Source organism: Falco punctatus (assembly GCF_963210335.1).
Source record: "Falco punctatus genome assembly, chromosome: 6".
Taxonomy (NCBI): domain Eukaryota; kingdom Metazoa; phylum Chordata; class Aves; order Falconiformes; family Falconidae; genus Falco; species Falco punctatus.
The window spans coordinates 75,347,393-75,360,040 of NC_137585.1; the positions used below are offsets into that span (position 1 = coordinate 75,347,393).

The following is a 12,648-nucleotide window of genomic DNA, read 5'->3' on the forward strand; positions in this document are numbered from 1 at the left end:
TTTCAATGGGATGCAAAGATAAAATCAACCAAATTATTTTAAGAGTTAGTCTACCACTAAATCTATTGCAACTTAGCTCTGCAAAGTCAGTAAATTTAGATGCACCCAGTAGTCAGTAGTCAATAAACATGATTAAAATACGCATATGGCACAGATACCTAACAAGGGTGGGCAAGTGCAATTCTCCAACTACAGTCTCCATGCTAACCGCTGCTACCATATAATGCTGCACAATAAAGCTCATACAGATAAATACAGACTAGGGCTCTTCAGGACCTTCCATAATGTCACAGATCAGTATTCCTCTGAGTATCTTCTCTAACATAAGGTATCAATCCCCTCCAGCCATACATAACAACAGTCCAAATCCCACTTTCTCAACCAACAAATGTGAAAATTCTTCATGAAAATACTGCTTTAAAATGAATGCAGCCAACATTAAGCAATTTACAATCTATGTGTCGTAGAATAAACAACCAGCAAGTGAGGTTGGCAAGAAAAAAAACAAGATAAAACTTGTTCTGTTGAACAAGTTAAGAAAACTTGGAACACTTATACTGCTTTTTTGAGGTTTACTAGTAGCAGCTACCACTGATCCAAAACCTTAGGTATATGCTTCATTTGTAGGACAACAGCATTTCAAAGCAGTAAAAAGTAGAGATGTTTATACTAATCTTGCCATGTCCACAGAATAGTCTGCAATTAGATTGCACCAGTACTACTCCTAACAAATTAAGAGAAAAAAAAAGTGTGAACTGCTGAGACAACAGGATGAAATGAGTCCCCAGGGAAATAACATAACCTAAATGGCCACTGTCAGGACAAGAGACCTTTAAGTACCAACAGCTATTACCTCCTTATGTCACAGCACTGCAACCGCCACTCAAATAGTTTCAATTTTCAAAATTATAAAAAACTGAAGCTTCAGAAATGCAATTAACAAACTTAAGTTTCATATGCTAATAAGATGATAATCTGAGTTCAAAGTAAGGTGAAGGGGCAATTTGACTCAAACAGGGAAGGCAACTTTTTTAATAAAAGGTCTTCTTCTAAAAAGCCAACATGTATCAATGTACTAGCGACTAAAGCCAAAGTCTGACATTCCTAGTCCACAATCATATTACTTTTTTGGTAAACAAAGGCAAAAGTAAGTTAAAGGAACAACTTCTCAAACAGTTGTGGTCCAACTTTTTCCCCAGGGGTGAGGGTATTTTGTTTTGGACTGCGTGTGTTTGGAGTTTTGGTGGATTTTTAGGGAAGAGAAAAAAAAAAAAGAAAAAAAAAAAAAAAGAGTCCTAGTCTAAATGAATGGTTAATTTAAAAAAAGATTAATAGGCCCAACAAACCTTCTGCAGGAAATCACAAAAACATTTATAATAACCCTTTTAAAATTTATCGTAATTATACCATATTTTTCTGTGAAGCCATCCAAATATATTTAATTCCAATAACTACTTTTCCATTTCAGTAGATATTTAAAAATAGCAGTCAAACTACAAACTTCAGTTTTATTGAAGCTGATCTATTGTCTCTCTCCCTTTTAACAAAGTTGTTCTGGTAAGGGATAATGACAAGATTGTCTTTTAGTTACTACTATTACTAATGTCTAACATTTCATCTGGTTGGGGGGAGAGGGGATTAATTTTTATTTATTATTGGATCAAAACAGATACAAAATTCCTGTTATGCCTACTCTACTTTGAAAAGGGAGAAACCACCAAATCTTAAAAGTTCATACCGCAGTTCTTCCATTCTTCCACTGGGAGAAAAAGTCAATCATGACACGAATCACTTCTCAAGTGACAGAAAAGAATACCCAGTAAGATGCCAAAAAAAAAAAAAAAAAAAAAAAAAAAAAAAAACCCAAAAAACGGCAACAGAACAAGCTTCTCTGGGAAAATACAAGTTCCTCTACTATAAACTTAATTTAACACTTTCTGGTTTATCAGCACATCACTCATACCAAAATCCTTAGTCTTAAAATCATCTAAAACCTAAAGTAATGCACTAATTCTCGAACTGTTCAGAACACAGCTGGATGACTGATGCCTCTGTTTCTACTCCCTATATTGCGCTGAGACAGCCAATAACAATTTCTCCTTAACCCAATGTTTCCTACTGTTGTAATAGCTTCCTTGTGACATACAACACCAAAGAAGTCACTGTTCCTCAAAACATTATGTTACTGTTCATTTGATGAGTTTTAGGGACTAGCTCTAAAGAGCAAATTATGTATTTAGGTCTCTCCACATTAATCCGTATTTCCCACTGTTTTCTTAACAACTACTGATATGGAGAAATAGTGTGAAATGGGGACGCTTAACACCGACTGTGATTGTATATGTCTACTCAGAAATGTGGGTATGGTGACTAGTCATGGGTGCGGTGTCTGGTCACATAGGCACACAGCTCTGAGGAGACAACTACAGTTTTTGAGGAGACGCCTGCCCCTCTTCCTCTAACAAAGGGGAGACGCCTGCCCTTCTTTCTCTAACAAAAGGGGCTATTTAAAAGAGAATGAGAGAAGATGAGAGACATTCAAATGCTATCTAGAGGGAGGGAGTGCTAAGTCTCCTTGCTGGAGAAGATTGGATGGTCACAAGGACATGAATCACCTTTCCTTGCTGAAAAAGATTAGATGGTCACAAGAACATGAATCACCTACAAACCTGCAAGACCACCACATTCCAGGAAACGGACTGATAAGCTAATTAACATACGAAGCGGGGTTTAGGTAACAAATATGTATAGGCGCTAATTGAATATTCATTTGTTTCATTGTATAAATGTGGGATGGTTCGTCACTTCGGGTATGCACGCTTGTGGAGGAGCGATCCCCCGTGCATCTGCGCGCAATAAACATACCTACTTTATAACTTTCGAGTTATAGAGTCTAATTCCGCACGTCACTACATTGGGAACAACTATGACTAAAACACAGTAATTATTACATACACATTTCTCATACATACAAACATTACTATAGCATAGTAACCTTTAGAGTCTTCTCACATAATTGTTCATTGTACTAGGTGACCTTCCTGCTCACACAAACTTCCTATTCCTTTATGTACCTCTAAATACACTAGAAACCAAAATTTTGAAGTAATTTGTATCCCAGAGAAAAGATGGAAGAATTCTGCATCTTTTAATGAAGTTTTTCCCATATTAAAATGTACTTTTGCTCTATATGCTTCTGACAGAGAAACACACTGCTCAGGAAATAACCAGTCACAGACTAAACTGAGTTTGTAAATGCTACCTACTAGGATTAAAAAAAAAAAAATTAAGAAATTCCAAGCACAGTAGGCATCAGCTATAGAAGGTCCAGGAGAGCCAGGCCCACTCCTTAGCTTTCAAGTTCTACTGCCTGAGCAAAAGAAGTCTCTATCATTTTTTACTCTTGTGGTGGGTTGGCCCTGGCTGGGCACTGGGTGCTCAAAGCCACTCTGTCACTCCCCTCCTCAGCTGGGCAAGGGAAAGAAAATATGATGAAAAGCTCATGGGTCACGATAAGTACAGGGAGAGATCACTCACCAGTTACCATCACAGGCAAAACAGACTTGACTGGGGAAAAAACATTAGCTTAATTTATTACCAATCAAATCAGAGTAGGGTAATGAGAAATAAAAATTAAATCTTAAAACACCTTCCCCCACCCCTCCCCTCTTCCCAGGCGTAAGTTTATTCCCAATTTTCTCCACCTCCTCCCCCTGAGCAGTGCAGGAGGCCTGGGAATGGGGGCCGAGGTCTCTCTGCCGCCCCGGCCCCCTCCGGGGGAGGCTCCTCACACGCCGCCCGGCTCCAGCCCGCGCCCTCCCGCGGGAGACGCTGCTCCAGGCCCTTCTCCAGCGGGAGCCCTTCCCGCGGGGGGGCTGCAGCTCTGCCCGGGCCGCTCCTGCGCGGGGCCCTCCCGCGGGGCGCAGCCCCTCGGGCACAGGCTGCTCCAGCCCGGGCCCCCCGCCCCCGGGGGCACCGGCCCTGCCCGCAGCCCGGCCCCGGCCGGGGCTCCGCTCCCCGCTGCCGGGAGCTGCTCCGGCGCGGCGCGGCGCGGGCTGCCCGCCCCCGGGGGCACGGCCCCCTCCGGGCACCCCCTGCCCCGGCCCGGGGTCCCCCCCGCTGCGATCTGTCCCGCCGGGGGCGCCGCCGCCGTGGCTGAGGGCTCGGCCTTGCCCAGCGGCGGGGCCGCCTTGGAGCCGGCTGGCACGGGCTGGCGGGCGGGGGGGGCTGCGGGCACCTGCGCACAGCGGCCGCCCCGGCCCCACCACCACAACCTTGCCACGCAAACCCACTACAATTCTACTAAATACCACGTGTATGCTATTTAAAATACAGACTTCTGTAGGAGTAAGTATCCCTGTTTGGAAACAATACAACCCGCAAGACATGAAAAGGTTTCTAGATGTCTCATTCAAGTTCACAACATGAGCGTCACCACAAAGTCCACATTCTTTGGTTTTAATGTCACAGAACAGTTCACCCATGAATGAAATGCAGCAACAGCAGTATATTTAACAAGTGCTATATACAGACAGGAATAATCCAATTATGAAGAAGTGTTCAACCTCACCTTCTTAAATGGCATCTGAAGAATGTTTTCACTTTACAGTAAATCCACATGACTAACTGAATTAATTCAGAGTCATATGCGTACTTCCTCCTCAAATCCAAAAGCTTCTGCTTTTTCTGGATATTGAGTTAATTACATAAATAAAAGAAATTTAATACATACTGTATGTATAAGGCAAATAGCCATTTACAGCTAAAAGCCATAGAAAAAGGTTTTTTTATTTCCTAACTAGGTAGGTACCTTCTCATAATGACTACAGTGATTTCCTAAGGAACACATAAAGAAACACAAGTTTACAGACCACACCATTCAGATTTCAGAAATCTAAGATGATCTTCACCTCTACTGCAAGCTTTTTACAGACACAAAAGTAAACTGAGTGCACAGAGTACAAGTGAATTGTGAAATGCCCTGTAGTGGATTATGTGCAACGTGGTCACTGTCACACTGTGAAATTCACACCTTGAAACCAATGCAGGAGGTCAAGCAAGTCTGTTTCAGAAGTGAAAGAGGAGAGGTTTACAACCTTGTCAGATGCCAAAAGCTGCAGCTGCTTTGCATCAGTTTTCCAGATGGTAACGCACATTAGTAGTCAGCCACAGATTATGCTCAAAGTATTCTGCCTCTCTCTCCTCCCTTTGATTTAAAGGCTGTCACTGCACATCAGGCAAAATATTTACAAACTACTGCTATGGGACAACACCAACAGTATTGTAACTGAAGGGAAGGGGGAGGAGGAGGGGAGAACAAGAATATCAGTCACCCTCCCTTCCACTCTTCTCCCTTTGTACAAATACCCATAAAAATAAAACCTCAAGAAGCCCTGTTTATCTGGTTACACAGATACACAAAGCATGTCTAACACCAGTATGTTACCAGTTTTCACACTGGCACTTCTATTAAGTCATACAAGGTATGCTGGAGAGCAGGCTTTGTGACTTAATGAACATGCAAAAAACCCATATAGTATTTCCGATAGAAACACACACACCCCCACATACACCCCAAAAAAAGTTTCATGATAGCTTTTTCATTCCAATAACGAGGAATATTTGGCTGACATAAAGTTTAAAATCCAAGACATGATTAAAAGAAATCCCCTTGGCAGGCGAGAACATTTCCCAAACCCCTCCAGTGAACAGGAGGGAAGACAGACCCCTTTCAGAATCAAAACACTTAGAAGAAATTCAAATCTAACCTTTACAATTCCTCTAAGCATTGCACTTCTAAAGGAGACCTTCTATGTGCAGAACTGAATGAGCCAAGTTTAAGCTCGAGCACTGGGGAGTTGCATCAGAAATCGGTAGAGGAGAACGTGACAGCTGCAAACAAGACCTCTGCAAGAGGTTTCAGATCTGGTGTTTCAGCCTACTGATCTTGTTTCAATTAAGAAAATTTATTTATTACTCTGTAATCAGAGTAAGTTTCTGCTGTGTAAATTTCACACAGCTGGATTCTAGGGTACAGGAGGGGCTTGCTTTGTTCTCCAGCTTAGAAAGTGAAAGATTTTGTTCTGCCTAGCAAAGCTTCATGGTTATTTCATGGAAACAAAAAGGGGAGAGGGTCCCTCAGGAGAAAGATCCACTGCTCCAAATTCATCTCAACATCTGATGCTTACACTAACAGCTCTCCAAACTAAACTGCATATAAATCTTGAATATCCGAAGACATTTGGTAACTCCTTCTTCCTCTTGTGTACCAGACTTGAAAAACAAAGCACTTTCTAGACATTGTTGATTACAGTTGGGTATCTAAATAGGAATTCAGAAGACCGTGATCAAGAGCCTCACAAGCATGAAAATGACTGCTGAATGTAAGGAGTTTGGCTGGGGGAGAGGCGGAAGTGAGTCAAGCCACACAGAAAAAAAAAAGCAAAGGAAATAGAAATAAACAGAAGAAAAAAATGTTTAGCAGGAAGAAAAAAAAAAAAAAAAAAAAAAAAAAAAAGACAACCTAACTAGCAAGAAACATGGTCCCAGCCATGAAGAAGTGGGAAAGAAGATTATCCAAAACTTTCTCTAACTTACTTTGGTAAGTCAGACTACTAAATGAGCATCCCAGATAACAAATCAGACTTAAGCAGCCTGAAAAGTGCAGTTTCTTGGAAGCTTAAAACCCAGAAGTGTCATGCAACCCAAAGCAACAAAGTTATCAGAAGAACCACTGGCAAATGCCCACCTGAAATTTGATCTAATCTGTCCAAGACAGCAGGAGAAAGGGCAGAAAAAACACAAACAAACAAACCCAAAACTAGAAGTAAAAACAAGAGCTACAGTACCGTGTTCAGCTTTCTTGCTCATGAGGGAAACCCCCATCTCCAAGTTAAAAATACCAGTTTTGTAATTGTTTGCACACTCTGGTAATCTTACCAGCAAATGGATCGTTGAAGGAAAAAAAAATGGAGGGAACGGGAAATGCACACAGAAATGCTAAGAAAAACAGAAAAGATTGTTCATCTATCTGGATCACACCTTACAGTAACTCTATGGACCAAACCAAAAAATGCTGATGAATCTCATGAAGTGGGGAGAGGCTGAGCTGAGCTTTGCACTGTTAAAACAATTTCAACTACGAACGGCTAAAGCAGAGTACCAGTTAAATGACTAACTGAATCAGTATAGTCATAAACTGGAACAGCAATCTCAGACTCACACCATGGTTTAAAACAAAAATAGTTACAGAGCTTCTAATCCCACTACCAGAATGATGTTGACAAGTGAAATTTAAGATTTTCAACAGCGTAAGCCTCGTATCTGCAGGATAAATCACGCATGTGACAAAATGTTCTTCTAGGTTCTCTGCATGCTAGATCATTATCTCAGAAGTGTTCACTTTACTCCATTGATTTAATTGAAACACAAACTGTAAGGCCTGGTTATGACTCTGCAAGTTAATGGTCTTTCCAATGAATCAGAAAACCAGAGAAATCTATAAATGAAGACTTATCCAAGGAAGAAAATAGGAAGATTTTGTTGAGCTACAAACACATCATCCATCTTGGCTATAAGCAAACTTAACATCTTCCTATGACTTCGGAAAGAAAGGTGCTTCAAAACTAGGCTCTCTTATCTAGTAATCACTATTGCAAACAAAGGACAAACAGAAGCTCCTATAATCAGCTTTTCTGACTGGTTGAAAAAAAATCTTCTCACGGTTTCCTCCTCAGTGTCAATATCCCTTAGCATCATCACAGCAATTAAACTAGAACTAGGTAAATGCTACTGGTACCATACCAACTCCTATGATGACAGTTTTCCAAGTCCAGTTCTCCAATTACTCTATCACTGCATGCCCCGTTTCCTTGTATCATCTTGTGTACATCACAGTCCCAGCAATCCCATGAGACAAATTTTGCCTTTCTTCCCCCTAATCCCCCTAGCTTCAATCCTCATTTTCTCTAGTACTATGGTCTGTGCTGGCCCTCCCTCTCCCACACCAGCATACTACTTTTTATCCTAGTGTCACAACTGCTATTTGTAGCAGAGCATGCACACAGCCCACTGATTAGAAAGATGACTCCTCCCAATTCATGGACACTGGCACCCTTACCAGTACAAAGTTCAACTGGGAATTCCACTCCATCCCATGCACTCACATGCAATGCATCTCCACTGGATGGAGTTTATCCACCCTGAAAGCGGTCAAGGAAATCACACCCAACTGCTTGTCTTTAGAGACTTTTGCCTCTTTTAGAGGCTTCTGCACCTCTATTCATCTGCACAATTTCCTTTCTGGCAGGTGCAACACTGATTGCGTATCAGTTCTGAATGCTATGAGAGAAAAACAGTCAATATTGTCAATTCCATGCAGCTGCTCATTTTCCACAGCACAAAAGCAAAAAGGTTATCTAACTGCAGACTCCAGGAAAAGGAGACTGCACTTGCCTGCATTGGGTTGATTTTTAGAAAGTACTACCAGCTGCACATATGACTGCTTCTGTGAACTCAACTCAGTACACCTGAAGAAGCTTATTTTATTCCTACTTTCCCCCTATATATTCTGTGTGTACAAACATCTCAGTTTTTTTTATTATACAAAATTCTCAAAATTCAGCCTGATGTCTTATCTGTAGGCTGCCTGCATTTTTCACTTGCCTTTTATCCTACCCTTCCTCTAACCTTCCTTGCCTTTTCTACAGTACCTACATGTGTCTTCTGCCACAAAACAAGATCAGAATCTGCTCCCTCTTGTGCAGCTTTTGCATGCTATTTCCTCCCTCTTTCATATCAATATGTGAAATTCACTCATTCCTCACTGCTGCAATGAGAGTTCCTACGGTATCTTCTTCTAGTCTATGCCATAGTCCCAGCAATCCCAATGCACAAGTTCCTCCTATTCCACCCCTCCCCTTAATGTATCATTCTTAGTTTTCCTCCATACTTAGGACTCTGCATGCTTTCCCCCGCCCCCCCCCCCCCAAGTCATTCTCCCTGCATCATTACTGTATTTCTCCTTTCCTCTCTGAAAAGTAAATTATTCCCAAGATTAACAGCACAAACCTGCCCTTTGATCTACAGGCAAATACAGAACCACTTTAAAAAGCTGGCTGCTCTCAGCAGGACTCTATGCATCCTTTACTTTCTTACAGCCTTCTCTGTAAAAATACAGTTTAATGAATATAAAGTTTCTCATCAATAAAGGAAACTACGCCACAAAATTTTAGCTACAGAAACCACTTCCTCTAAACAGAAACGTGGAGACCCAGCTGCCAAACAGGTATCATTTGCCCTGGAAAACGTTGTTGCCTGTACTCAGGATTTCAAGAACTAAATGAAAGCTAAGAAAAATCTGTTCTGAGCAAACAGCAACTAAAAAGACAAGTACTTGTGCCCGTCAGTATACAAGTTCAAAGAAAATATCTTTTCAAGATACAAGGTGCAGAATTTTTAAAGATGAATCACTGCTTCCAGGAGAGTTCAATTAATTATATCCAGCTGGCACCATTTCTATTACCAATGTGCAAAAAACATTTCACCCTGTTATTGTAATATTGCTCTCAAAGATTCATTAACATGATTACATAACAGTGGTAGGACAGTATGACAATCTGAATGAATACGGTTACGATTTGCATGGCTTTGCTAGAAAGAAAAGGGTGAGTTTCTTAGCAGATATACGTGGAGACATGGCAGCTTCACCAACATTAAACATGCACCAAGTATCATTTCTGCAGACTTTTCTTAAGTCATTTTTTGGACAGGAACAAAAAAAAAAATTAAATACTTAAAAGGACTGAAATGACAAACTTAAAGCCCACTTGTACACCAGCAATTGAGATCCCAAGAACAAAATGGTACATGCAACATGCTGACCGAAAAGAACAAGTAATTAAAAAAAAATACTCACACGTAAATGAATCCAAGACTAAGATACTAGTGGAAATTAGTGGAAAATGCAGTAAGGCAGAAAGACAACGTGATCAATAGACAAAAAGGCTAATTAATATTAATGTGTGTTCTTTACAAGCTTGGCTCATCCTCCAAGTACAGGTGCAGACCGCAATCAAAGTAACCTAAGCCTATTAACAGCTGTAATTTATCTTTCCTTTGAAAGAAAGGAAACTTGCTTGAACTAGGTGATGGGGTGAATGTTTCCAGTTCTTCATATTTCAGTGTAAACACAAAAGCATCAACATCTGGTTTAAGGTCACTGGAGACTGGGAAAGCATATGCTGGAAACAAAAGCATATATTCTTGTATTGTATTGATATATTATCTTTTACTTACTAAGCATCTACTGTTGATCACAGTCAGCAAGAATCTACTTTAATATCCTGTCTTGCCCGGTATGGCCATTTTTGTCCAGCCCCATTAAATAACTAACCCAACCCTCCTCCCCTTCTCCTGAAGGCCTCCAGCATTTCTTGGAACATTTTAGCCCAGTAATCTTCAGGAAAGACAGCAAACCTGAAGCAGCTACTAAATGAGGTTTTGTAAATCTAAGTATCTAAATTTTAACAGCACGCTCCCTAATACTTGATGACTTAGCCTGTAAAAATTAACAGCCTAATAAACAAGATTACTCAGGATTTAATTTTAAAACTGGAAGGTTTTTTGTAACGTGGCCTTCTCTGTTCCCCCACTCCTAACAACCGAAATTCGATTTTCTCGGCAGATCTCTAGTAAATTACCAGGCACCCTGATTTCCCTAATAGGTAAGAAAATCTAAGGCCTCTGGCAGCTTCTAGCTGACGCCATCGCGAATTCCACACCCCCTTTTTTGACAGGACTGACGGCAGACTAAGCCGCCACTGCCTTCTTCACAAACTTACACAACGCCAGCGGTCCCCTACCAGGGGCTACCCCCGGCCATCCCGGGCTGTCCCCGACCCTGCAGCGGGCAGGGCGGCGGGGCAGCCAGGTAAGGCCCCGTGAGGCTGCGCTGCCCCGGGGCCAGCGCGCTGAGGCGGGGCGGGGGCAGGCAGCCATTCCAACGGCCCGAGCCCCGCATCACAACCATTTCCTGCTCCCCCACGGCAGCTGCCGCAGCTGCCCGCACCTTCAGGCACAGCACCCGAGCCCAGCCGGCCCGGCCGCGGCTCGCTGCCCCTGCCAAACCCCCTCCGGCCTTCGCCCCCTCTCCCAGCCCTTCCTTCCCGCCCCTCAGGCTGCGGGCGCCGAGCGATCGCCCGCGGGCCGCGCACAGCGCCCGCCCCTCACCTTTCGGCAGCAGCAGCTTCACCTCGCCGTTCTCCTCCCGGCCTGCCGCACTCAAGGCCCCGCCGCCATCTCCCACCGCTGCGACCACGGGCAGGGCTCCGTGCTTCCTCCTCTCCTTGTCCCGCTTTTCCTTGGGCCTCTTCGCCTTGGCGCTCCCGCCGCTAGCGCCGGCCGCCCCGCCGCTGCAGCCTCCCGCCTCGCCGGCCAGGGCCAGGCGGTGCCGGTGGTGGCGGTGCTGGTGCTGCTGGTAGGAAGAGGAGGGGGAGGCGGACGACGGCAGCAAAACGGCGGGCGACAGCAGCTTCCGGGGCAGCGGAGAAGGGAAAGCGAAGCCCCCCGCGCTGCCGGAGGGGCCAGAAGGGAGCGCGGGGAAACCCCACGCCGCGGGGCTGCTGTAGCTCGGCACGACCGCTGGCAGCGGCAGCGACTGCTTGCCGCTCCCGCCGTTGCCGCCGCCCCCTTCACCGTTGACGCGCTTAGTACCCTTCAGGCTCCTCTCATCAGCTCCCTTCATCTTCTTGGCGGCTGGCTGGGACCCACGGGACACCTTCGCGTCTGGGGCTGGTCTGGTGCCGAACGGCTCCTGCTCAGACGACGCCGCACCGCGAATCGGGCTCGACGGCTCCGCCATTTTGAGCTCCTGCTTCTATTTACTCACGGCTCGTCTCAACCGACAGAACCGGGAGGGGCGGAGGGCGCCCCCGCCTCGCCCAATGGGCAGGCGAGGCGCCGGAGAGACAGCGTGAGCGACCAATCGCGTGGCGAAGAGGGGGCGGGTTCTCAGGGGATTGGGGGCGGTGGGCTCTCCTGAGTGCGCAGTCGGAGAGCGGAGGCGAGGCGGGGGTGCGGGCTGCTGTCAGGGCGGGCGCAGCTGCCCGGGGACTGGGACGGGGACGGGGTGCTCAGCTGGTGCGGCTCCCGTGCCCTGCCCCTGGCGCTGGGCCTGCTCCGCCAGGCGGGGGCAGGGTAGGCAGCCGCCCCGAGCGATGGCGGGCGGGGCAGGGCCGCAGCCGGCGGGGGAGGCCCCGGGCCTGAGGGGCCGCGTCCCCGGGAGCCGCTTCTGGCGGGTGCGGGTGGTCGTGATGCGGCGCCTTACGGCGGGTCCTGGAGGCGCTGGCGAGCCGGGAGCTGGTTTTCGTTAATTCTTCAGGTTTGGGGCTTCCCCGCTGGCGCCTGGCGCTGCTCGCTGTGGGGATGGCTGCGGGGATCCCTGTGGCCCCGCGAGCTGTTGGCTGAGAAGGGCTTTTGTTTGGAAATACGGAAGGTTTGGAAGAGGGCCTTTCCCAGGAGCTTGCATTGGCAGTAGCCCGTGAGGTGATGCAGCCGGTCTCCTAAGCAGAGGCTGCCGCAGCAGTGGGGATAAGCCGCCTGTCCGGGAGCCGAGAACACTGCTTCAGTTCCACGCCTTGTGTACAAGGC

The 12,648-nt window shown here is 45.4% G+C and overlaps 1 protein-coding gene across 2 annotated transcripts in view; it reads right to left on the reverse strand.

The window, feature by feature from the left end:
* The window catches only part of RSBN1L (round spermatid basic protein 1 like), a 55,390-nt gene extending 43,381 nt beyond the window's left edge, over positions 1-12,009 (reverse strand). Inside the window, exon 1 of one of the 2 annotated variants that reach the window (XM_080391920.1) lies at positions 11,230-12,009. In XM_080391920.1, coding sequence (XP_080248046.1) covers positions 11,230-11,860 — 631 coding nt within the window. In that variant the 5' untranslated portion in view covers positions 11,861-12,009. The remainder of the gene's footprint in view (positions 1-11,229) is intronic. The other variant, XM_080391919.1, reaches the window with a different exon arrangement.
* Between the last annotated feature and the right edge of the window lie 639 nt (positions 12,010-12,648).